The sequence below is a fragment of the Silurus meridionalis genome, chromosome 6 (assembly GCF_014805685.1).
Source record: "Silurus meridionalis isolate SWU-2019-XX chromosome 6, ASM1480568v1, whole genome shotgun sequence".
NCBI classification, from domain to species: domain Eukaryota; kingdom Metazoa; phylum Chordata; class Actinopteri; order Siluriformes; family Siluridae; genus Silurus; species Silurus meridionalis.
The window spans coordinates 32,763,593-32,775,191 of NC_060889.1; the positions used below are offsets into that span (position 1 = coordinate 32,763,593).

General features: G+C 43.1%; 1 protein-coding gene across 1 annotated transcript in view; it reads right to left on the reverse strand.

The window, feature by feature from the left end:
* Window positions 1–11,302, reverse strand: part of LOC124387572 — a 37,302-nt gene extending 26,000 nt beyond the window's left edge. Inside the window, exons 1-3 of the mRNA XM_046851980.1 lie at window positions 11,013–11,302; window positions 5,739–5,856; window positions 4,551–4,650 (exon numbers count right to left, since the gene is read on the reverse strand). Coding sequence (XP_046707936.1) covers window positions 4,551–4,650; window positions 5,739–5,856; window positions 11,013–11,302 — 508 coding nt within the window. The remainder of the gene's footprint in view (window positions 1–4,550; window positions 4,651–5,738; window positions 5,857–11,012) is intronic.
* Window positions 11,303–11,599: the final 297 nt, after the last annotated feature.

Genomic DNA, 11,599 nt, shown 5'->3' on the forward strand with positions numbered 1-11,599 from the left:
CCGGTGGCCGGAAGAGTGGGACGTTGAAAGTGCTGCTGGAAGAAGCAAAAGCGTAGAAAGTGGGCGGGTGTCTGTGCTAGGCTAAAGGCTAACTTTAGGCAGCCGGCTCTCCCTGTCCATTCAACTTTCAAACGTCTGCTCCCTGGACAATAAATTGAATTACATTTGGTTTTTGTGTAAACATCCCCAGCACATATCGTGTGGAGCATGGCCCCAATCTCTGCTACTTAGACCACATCTCTGTTATACTAATTCCAGCATAAAGACTGATTCTGAAACAGGTGAAAACCTGGCCAGCAGGAGCCACCTCTGCACTTTAGAACTGTTTTGAGTGCACTGACTGCGCTGCAACCAACGGCGATTTAATCAACTTGGAGGAGTACATATCATCAGTGGCCAGCTACATCAGGAAGAGCATTGATAATGTGACCATCTCCAAGACCATCACTACACACTCCAACCAGCAGACCAACCTCAACCCACCACCTCCTATCTTGCACGCCGGTCAGGGTTCCTTGTACCTTGTACCCTAAGGGAAGGAGACATTGCATCTCTATGCCACACTGCTTCACTTCATGTGTGTTTTATACTTCCTGGTCGTTACTTCACACTGTCACGGCCCGCGTGTAATTTTTGACTAATTTTGATAATTTCCTCCCTCTGTCAAACCATCAAACAATTCCAACACTAAAAACTGGTTGGTGCCCTACTGTCTTCGCTCATCACATCCACAAACCTCTTCCTCTTTGCCTCCTTCCTGGTGGCTCCATCCTTAGCATTCTCCAACCAATATACCCCATGTGCCACCTCTGCACATGTCCAAGCCATCTCAATCAAGCCTCACTTCGTCCACGCAACATGTGCTGTCCCTCTAATAAATTTGTCTCTAATCCTGTCCATCGTCATCACTTTTAATGAAAATCTCAACATCTTCAGCTCTGCTACCTCCAGCTCCACTTCCTGTCTTTTATTTAATGCCACTGTCTCTAAACCATACAACATCTCAGGTCTCACCACAGTCCTATAAACTTTCCCTTTCACTCTCACAGATACTCTTCTATCACAAATCACTCCTGCTATCACTCTTCTCCACCCACTCCACCCTGCCTGCACTCTTTTCTTCACTTCTCTAACACACTCTCCATTACTTTGCACTGTTGACCCTAGGTACCTGAACTCCTCCACCTTCTTCACCTCTTTTCCTGCAACCGCACCCTCCACTGCCCTCCCTCTCATTCACACACATGTACTCTGTCTTACTCCTACTGGCTTTCATTCCCTTCTCTCCAGCGTGTACCTCCACCTCTCCAGGATCTTCTCCACCTGCTCACTACTCTCACCACAAATCACAATATTATCTGCAAACATCATAGTCCATGGAGACTCCTGTCTGACCTCGTCCTTCAACCTGTCCATCACCACTGCAAATAGGAAAGGGCTCAGACTGTCACCCTGTCATTCGCTTTCTCCAAATCCACAAACACACAATGCAACTGCTTCTGTCCTTCTCTATACTTCTCCATTAACATTCTCAAACAAATAATGCATCTGTGGTGCTCTTCCTCGGCATGAAACCATACTGCTGCTCACAGATGGTCACCTCTTCTCTCAGCCTGGCTTCCACTACTCTTTCCCAGAACTTCATAGTGTGACTGATCAACTTAATTCCTGTAGTTACTGCAGGTCTGCACATCTCCCTTATTCTTAAAGATCTGTACCAGCACAATCCTTCTCCATTCCTCAGGCATCTTTTCAACTTCCAAAATCCTGTTAAACAATCTTGTTAAAACTCCACTGCATCTCTCCTAAACATTTCCATGCTTCTACCGGAATGTCATCTGATCCACCTGCTTTCCACTCTTCATCCTCTTAAATGCTGCTCTCACTACCTCCTTACTAATCCTATCCACTTCCTGCTTCACATCTCCACACCATCCAACATTCTCTCTCTCTCGCATTTTCCTTATTCATCAGCTGCTCAAAATACTCCCTCCATCTTCTCAACACACTCTCCTCACTAGTCAACACATTTCCATCTCTATCCTTTATTGCTCTAACATGCAGCACATCCTTCCCAGCTCGGTCCTCTGCCTGGTCAATCACTACAAATCATTTTCTCCTTCCTTAGTGTCCAACTTCTCCTACAGCTCCTCATATGCCTTTTCCTTGGCTTTCACCACATCCCTCTTTACCTGCTGCTGCATCTCCTTGTACTCCTGCCTACTTTTCTCATCACTCTGTCGATCCCAATTTTGTTTCTCCAACCTCTTTCTCCTTATGCTCTCCTGCACCATCACCACGTCTCTTTGTCTTCCTTTCTATTTCCAGATGTCACACCTAGTACTTTTCTATCTGTCTCCCTCATCACTTCTGCAGTAGATGGCAATCATCCTGCACCTCTTCACCATTACCAAGCTCCTGTCTGACCTCTTCCCTGAACCTCACACTACAGTCTTCCTCCTTCAGTTTCCACCATCTTCTTCTTTCAGTCCTCGCTCTCCTCCTCTTCTTCTTCACCTCCAAAACCATCCTACAGACCACCATCCGATGCTGTCTAGCTACACTGTCCCCTGCCAACACCTTACAGTCTCCAATCTCCTTTAGGTTGCATCTCCTACATAGAACATAGTCCACCTGTGTGCACCTTCCTCCACTCTTATACGTCACCCTGTGATCCTCCTTCTTCTTAAAATAAGTGTTCACCACTGCCATTTCCATCCTTTTAGCAAAATCTACCACCATCTGCCCTTCCACATTCCTCTCCTTAAAACCATACCTACCCATCACCTCCTCATCACCTCTGTTCCCTTCACCTACATGCCCATTAAAGTCTGCCCCAATCACCAATCTTTCATTCCTAGGTTCACCTTCTACCACTTCATCTAATTCACTCCAGAATCTTTCCTTCTCCTCCATCTCACAACCCACTTCTGGAGCATAAACACTGATGACATTTATCATCATCCCTTCAACTTCCACCTTCACGATCATCACCCTATCAGAAACTCTCTTCACCTCCACTACACTCTTACTGTACTCTTCCTTCAGAATCCCCCTACACCATTTCTCTTTCCATCCACACCATGATAGAACAGTTTAAACACCTCCAATGTTCCTGCTCTTACTCCCTTTCCACTTGGTCTCCTGAACACACAACATATCTACCTTTCTCCTCTCCATCATATCAGCTCCCTCTCTCCCTTAACCAGTCATAGTACCAATATTAAAAATGCTCAAAGAAGCAGAAGAATTTCTTTCAGGATTAATAAAGTTCTTCCAATAAAGGTCTTATCTTATATGAAGGTGGAAATGTTCCTGTCAGTTTTAGATGATCAGTTCTGGAGGATTAAAGTGTGATTTGATCATTTAAACATCACAAGTAGGAAAAATCAAGTGCACAAGATTCCTATGAAGTCTAATCACATGATCACATCCACCTTCACAAACACTTCTGCATCTCACAGGGTTTCATCCAAAACAGCAAACTGTGTAGAACAAAGAACACTGCTGCTGATCTTCTAGAAGCCTCTGATACTGCAACATAAACAACCCCAAATATCTGAAAGCACCTCCATCTGTCTCAGAGCTGAACACAGATCATCTGCTACAGTCCTGTAGGTCTTAGTGATCATGAGTGATAAAGAGGAAGACATTTCACTCACATTTCTATGGAGTTCTGTTTCTATTGGATTGTTATTTCACACAGTTTCTGATTAGAACTTAATGATAAATGGTCATGTGACCTGATTTCATTCAAGTCATAATCAGATGCCAGAATCAGACTGTTTGCAGTGATCACACTTTCACACACAAAACTGTTCTCAATGTTTCCCAGAAGTTTCTACACAAATCACTCTGAATACGTACCTCTCACTGATACTGAGTAAACATGAAGATCTTCTTTATTCACTGAGTCCTGGATGCTGTAAACTCCTCCATCAGATACTATTATTCCTCTCAGAGTAAGAAGTGTGTTAGTGAGTGATGTTCTCCATGTGTATTTATCTGTACAGGTCAGTGATCTTCTCTCCACACTGCAGATCTGTTCACCATCTACTGAATCTTTACTCTTATAGGTCACCTCCACTCTATCTGATACGTGTAACTCCAGCTGCAGATCTTCACCGGGTTTAGGTGAACTAATGATGTCATGGCTGAGGAGAAACACAAGATTGTAAAAGTGTTATAACACATTAAAGCTGAATCAGTGAGAGTTTATAAGCTATAGAGCAGATAAAGTAAAGACACTTACTCTTAGTTCTGAGATGAACATCATCAATGTCCACACCATCACACACGTGTAGATGTTCCTCTTACTGTATTCAGCTGCAGTGATGGTGAGGGTCAGATCTCCATTTAGGGACTGTAGCATGAAGTGACATTAAACGTATCAGATGCACTGCAGTAAGAATGTTCACACTTTGAGCTCCTGAACTCTGGAGTAAATCCTGAGAAAGTAAATGAAATGAATCCTGAAACAGGTTGAATGGAGGTTTGGAGACTGTAAGAGGAACGAGCTGAGCTCCGTGTGAGACTGAAATCACACTCACCTGGTATAGAGATGAAGATGAAGATGAGGGTGAATGAAAGCAGGACATGGTGAGGAACCCTGCAGGACTCCATGTCTGAGACACAACAGCACCAGCAGCACTGCACAGGTGAGAACAGGGGAGTCATTAACAACACAATATCTCTCACACCAACACACACACACACACACACACACACACACACACACACACACAGCCCTAATTAACCACATCCAGGAACACAGGAACTTCAGAACCAACACACACACACACACACACACACACACACACACACACACACACACACACACACACACACACACACAGACAGAGCCCTAATTAACCACATCCAGAAACACAGGAACTTCAGAACCAACACCAGCATTTAGACTAAAGACAGAACGCACACACACACACACACACACACACACACACACACACACACACACACACACACACACACACAAAACCTTAATTACCCACCTCCATAAACACAGGGAACCCAACACCAACATTTAGACAGAACACACACCCACACAGACACACAAACAAACACATACACACTCAAACATACTTACACAAACAGACACACACATATAAAGACATACTGTACTCACACACACAAACACCCACCCCAGCCCACACAGCTCTAAGCTGAAGGTTAGCAATTATTAAGAGTGAATCAATAATTTTTAATTTATTATTTATTATTTTACACTTATTTTATTTATCTGCAGCAACATTTCATTTGATCAAACTTTAGTGAACAAAGAATTTGTACTACACACACTGACACTACTGTTACTGATAATAATATATAATAATACATAAAACATTTTTTCCTCCACAACAGAAGAAGAAGGAAAGAGGAAGTAAAAGCATGTGACGAGCAGTTAGGGGGTTTTCAGTGTGTGTGATTTCTTCCTAAAACCAATAAAACTGTAAATAGTAATAAAAGAAGAAACTGTATTTCTGTACAAATAAAGAAAAAGAGAAAAATAGATCTCTTACAGAATTCTTATAGACCTCTTACAATTCTCTTCCAGATCTCTTATAGAACTCTTCCAGAACTTTTTCCTGTGGGGTTTTGTACAGAAACTCTTCATGGTGAGGAGATGAAAAGTGCAGCTCGGTATGAAGAGATAAAGTGATGTGAGGTACAGGTGAAAATGTGCTGTAAAGTGTGTATAATATAAATCATGAACTCACCAAAGTGTGAAGATTACTCTGCTTGATCTTCTCCTCTCCATAACCTTTAACATCCAACTGTCTAGTTCTCCCTCTTCTCTTTTTCTTTCTACTGGACTTCTCCTTTTCCTTTAGCTTCCTTTTTTCCCAATTGGTAGATTCAGGTTAAAAAAGACAGGATATTAGATTTAATATTTAGATATAATATTTAGATATTAGATTTACCCACCTGGATAAAAACCACACCTTCTTCAGAATGCTGTTCATTGACTTTAGCTCTGTGTTCAATACAGTCTTTTCCACTGTACTGATCACTGAGCTCAGTGAACTGGGTATCCGCACCTCCACTTCCAGATGGATTCTGGACTTTCTCACTAACAGACCTCAGTCTGTTAGGTTGGGCAATCAGGTATCCTCAACCCTCATTCTGAACAATGGCATCCCACAGGGCTCACTAGTCTACTCCCTGCTCACCCATGACTGTGCTCCTCTGCATAACTCCAACATCTTCATCAAGTATGCAGATGACACCACCGTGGTCGGCCAGATCAGCAACAACGATGAATAGTCCTACAGGAAAAAGATTTGAAGCCTGACAGAGTGGTGTGCCACCAACAACCTGACCATCAATGCCACGAAGACTAAAAAGCTGATTGTGGACTTTCTGAAATCCAACAGCAGGAGACATCTCCCAGTCGACATCAATGGAACTGATGTAGAGCGAGTCTCCAGCTTTAAGTTCCTGGGAGTTCACATCTCTGAGGATTTGGTTGAGCTCTGGTTAGAAAGGCACAACAATGCCTGTACTTCTTGAGAAGTCTTAAGAAAGCTCATCTGTCCCCAGGGATTTTAATGAGTTTCTACAGCTGCATCATCGAGAGCATTCTAACCAACTCCATCACTGTATGGTACGGAGGCTCCACTGTGTGTGTACGTAAAGCCCTGCAAAGGCTGGGCAAAATCATTCAACGCATCAATGGCACACAACTACCTGCCACTGAACACCTACACCACAGCAGATCTCTGTGTAGAGCTCACAACATCATCAAGGACTCTTCACATCCCAGTCACAAACTTTTTAATTCAATTCAATTCATTTTTATTTGTATAGCGTTTTTAACAATGAACATTGTCTCAAAGCAGCTTTACACAGATAATGTGGTGATTAAAAGTGAATGTTCTTTATAAGTAAGTTTGTCCCTGATGAAGAAGCCGGTGGCGACTGTGGCAATGAAAAACTCCCCGAGATGGAATAAGGAAGAAACCTTGAGAGGAACCAGACTCAAGAGGGAACCCATCCTCATCTGGGTTGCACCGAATGTCCATTTGAAGCATATATACAAAGTTGCGGGGTACAGTGATGATGATCAGAAGGGAAAAGTAGTCCTGAGTCAGTGTAGGAGACTGTTGATATTAACTACAGTCCAATCCATTCAATTTAATGGAACCACCCAAGGTGTTGATGAGAAACCGTCCCAAGCTGCACAGAGTCGCCTCCAGTCGAAGAGAACACTATCCAGAGGCAAACCTGGAGGAAGTGGGAAGATCCAGGGAGGGGCTCCTTTCCCCTCCCTGGATCTTCCCAGGAACAGTGGTCACTGGAGCCTCAGGAGCATGTTTAATTTGACAGAGAGAGAGAGAGAGAGAGAGAGAGAGAGAGAGAGAGAGAGAGAGAGAGAGAGAAGAGGGTGACAGGAAGAGAAGGATATGGATTATTAAGTCTCCTGATTGGTGTATGAAAGTTAATGTCACTGTGCAGTTTGGACTTCAGCAAGACTCGCTATGGCAGCATAACTAAAATGGAGAAGCAGAAGGAAACACAGACATGAGGATCTCTGGGATAAGAGACGACCCACCACACCACCATCAACAAACCTGAGTGAACGTGTGAGAGTGAGGAGACGACAGCATACAAATATCCCAGTTCACCAAACACTCCATATCCATGATCCCTCCAGATCTGCTCCTTTACCTCACAAACACCTACTGACTAAAGACTCCACTAAATAAATATGTGTTCAGCCTCGACTTGAACACTGAGACTGTGTCTGAGTCCCGAACACTGATTGGAAGGTTGTTCCATAACTGTGGGGTTTTTGAGAGAAACATCTGCCCCCTGCTGGAGTCTTCATTATTTGAGGAACCAACAAATAGCCTGCAACTTTTGATCTAAGTAGGCGTGGAGGATCATCCTGGTACAGAAGTTCACTCAGATACTGCGGCGTGAGAGCATTAAGTGCTTTATACGTCAGTAGTAGTATTTTATAATCAGTGTGAGATGGAATTGGGAGCAGTGTAGATGATTAAAACAGGGCTGATGTGATCATATTTTCTAGATCTAGTGAGGACTCTTGTCTGTGTGGGTTAGTGTGTTAGTTTGTCAGTCAGTCTTTTAAGTCTTTTAAGTCTTACATTTGCTAAAATTGTTGGTGGTGTGTTTATACCACTTTTTATTATTTTACTTTTTATTAACTAACTGGAGATGATTCCATCTGACAAGACAATAGAAAAATAGATCTCTTACAGAATTCTTATAGACCTCTTACAATTCTCTTAAAGAACTCTTATAGAACTTTTACAGAACTGTTTCCTGTCGGGTTTTGTACAGAAACTCTTCATAGTAAGGAGATAAAAAGTGCAGCTTGGGATGAAGAGATAAAGTGATGTGAGTTACAGGTGAAAGTGTGCTGTAATGTGTGTATAATATAAATCATGAACACACCAAAGTGTGAAGATTAGAAACACTGGTTGATCTGTGCTGTGTCTATACGTTTTATGTGCTGAGACCACTGCAGAACGGACCGGTGATTTGGCTGTGATGCTGAGAGGCTTTGAACTTTCCTCTTGGTGGCCCGTTTGGATGCGTGATTCACCACAAAGGTTGTTCTGCCTCTTGTTCAGAGGAAATGGAAAACTGACCCATTATGCTACATCTATTTGCAGCGATAACAGTCCGAGCTGCGGCATGGCAAAGAGAAAGTGGTTTGTGCTTCTGCTACTGCTTTCAGGTAACATTTATCCCAACTCAGGCCCAGAGTTGGCTCAGCTTTAAACACCAGAGGAACTTAAATTAAGTAATGGTATACGATTTTTTCATCTTAATGTGAGAAGTTTGGTAATTAAGGTGGACTCAGTTCGAATCTGGGCAGATTCGACCGATGCTGACATCATAATTCCCACAGAGACTTAGTTTAAAAAATCTATTACAGATGCCATGTCAGCCAGCCGCCAGAACATTTCCACGATCACAACTTCTGTTTACGGTTCAGCGTCATCTTTCAGCCGGCAACACCGGCATGCCCGCCATCTTGTATCTGTATAAATAGCCACCGGCTGCCTGCGCTCGCTGCCAGATTGTCTCGTTCGGCTCCGCGCTCTTGAGACCTTCCTGCCTTTATTTTTTACCCGTGGAATGTGGAATTTTGTGCTTATTTCTCTGTAATTAGGAAGTGAGGAACCAAGAGCCGTTGTAGTGGGCTGTCTTCATGTGTCTTCTTCGTGTGTCTTCTTCATGGGTCTTACCAAGGCTGTCTTTTTATCAGGCTGTCTTCTTGCTAGGCTAGCTTTTTGGTTGCTTTGCTTGGCTTTCTAGCTGTTTGTTTGCTTTGCTGCCTGGCTGTCTTGTGGTCTGCGGGTCACTAAAGCGCAGACGGAGTGACCTATTGCATCGGCGTGCATGCTATCTATGTGCGGAGCATCAGCGTGGGACGCATGTCCTTGCCATAATGTGCTATAGCTAACGGCTTACTGGATTAGCCAAGGAGCTAAATGCTAGCGCATTTGTGGACTGTGTGCTTTATTTATATACATGTATGTGTTAGTGTGTTCGTTTCAGTGCTTCACACTGTGAGGGTCTGCTGAGAAACTGCTGCTATACATATATCTGTTTATCTGAGGAGTTTGAAGATCTGGATGCTACCCAACAGCTAGTGGAATGTTAAGAGGTCATGTGTTTATTTTATGAGGTGTACTGAATGGAATTGACTGTTTTTATTCCTGTTGTACTTTCTTTTGTGTTATTGTCTTTTTGTGATTGTGTCTAGTGTGTGTATCGATTTGACCATACTGTGGTTTGCTTCTGTTCTGGTGTGAGGGACAAGTTCCTCTCTGCTTGGTGGTGGTATCCTTTGGTGTGCAGTCATCGACAGGTGGGGTTGTGGTGTCGTATGAGTGCACGTGTGTTTGCTGTGGATAGGAGATCATTAGATTAAGGTCCCCAGCCCTAGAGTCCAAGCATTTTTGCATGGTATAATATGTATGGTGTGATGTAATTTTAAGTGATCTTAATAAACTGTTTATTATACCTCTGTCCCATGTCCTGACTCAGCTGTAGACGAACCTGAGTGCCTTGTGCATTTCTTTATAAAGGGTTATCCCCGGTAACTGAGCCCCCGGGGTGGTGTAGTCAGTTTCTACTAGTAACATTCTTAAATCTAGTTACATTAAATTGTTCAAATCTTTCATGTCCTACATTTCTCGAGTGTCGGAAACGAGTTGCACTGCACCCAAATGCCACAATCGGTTTAATAAATCTGTTTCTAATCTTATTAAACAAAGAAATGTGGCCTGGTCCAAAGCAAAGAAAACAAATAGAGATGAGGACTGGTCACATGATAAATTATTACGAAATAAATGTACAAAATTGATAAAAAAATTCCAAAAGACAGTATTATCTTAATCTAATTAACAATAACATGAACGATCCTTCTAAATTTAGGAAATTAACAAAATCTCTTGTAGGGTCAAATAAATCCACTGATCTTCTAAAAGTAGACCAAAGATTAATTACAGACAAGGCTGATATTGTTAATATGTTTAATAATCATTTTATTTCAGCTAGTTTGATAACAGATACCAGTAATTCGTTGGTCACTGGTGAACAGGAAATTGAAGAGCCGACAAATTATAATGACTCAGATTTATTTTCCTTTACCTCTATATTGCCCAGCCAAGTTTATAAACTACTCTCAAATTTAGACTGTAAGAAATCAGGTGGATCTGATAAAATTGAACCAGTTTTTTTTTATTGTCTACAGATATTATTGCTGAACCTATTGCATACATTTTTTATTTGAGTCCATACACTAATGTAATTACAACTTCTTGAAAATCAGCTATGGGTATGCCATTATTAAAAGGAGGAGATCCCTGTGATTTGAAAAATTAGCGACCTATTTCTAAACTACCGATCTTAGCAAAAGTTTTTGAATCTATAGTAAATGATCAAATGAAAAAATATCTAGGAAGTCTTAATATTATAAATCTCTGGGATGGAGAGGAGCTTTCTGTGGAGACCTGCAGCGGAGCTGAGGTCCTGGGGCGGCCCTGGGGCCCTGGGGCGGAGTGGAGCCATCCTGAAGGTCCTGGAGCAGGGCGGAGATCTCCTGGAGGTCCTGGGGCGAAGCGGAACCATCTTGGATGGCCTGGTGCAGGGTCTGGAGTAGGGTGGAAATCCCCCGGAGGTCCTGGGGCAGAGCGGAGCTCTCCGTAAAACTCTGGTGCGGGATGGAGCTTTTCGGGAAACACTGGAGCGGATCCGTGCTCTCAGTAGCAGGAGAGAGATAGTGGAGATCTGCGGTGACCATCCCTAGTTCCCTGGTGAGAAGCTGGATAAACCGGGCGCACGAGCTGAATTCGCCACCAGACGCGCTCCACAACTCACTGGCCAGAGAGAGAGATTCTCCAGACAGTGGAGATCTGCTTCAGCGATCTTGTCTGCTTCAGTGGGGTAAGAGGATGAATCAAAGTCCATGTATTCACCGATGCTCCGTATAAATCCGCCCCACTCAGCCATCTTGCCCGAAAAACGAGCCGGGAATTCCATCATACCCTCATACCCAGGCGTGGCGCCGCCGCGCATGCATTCATCCGAGCCAGCAAAG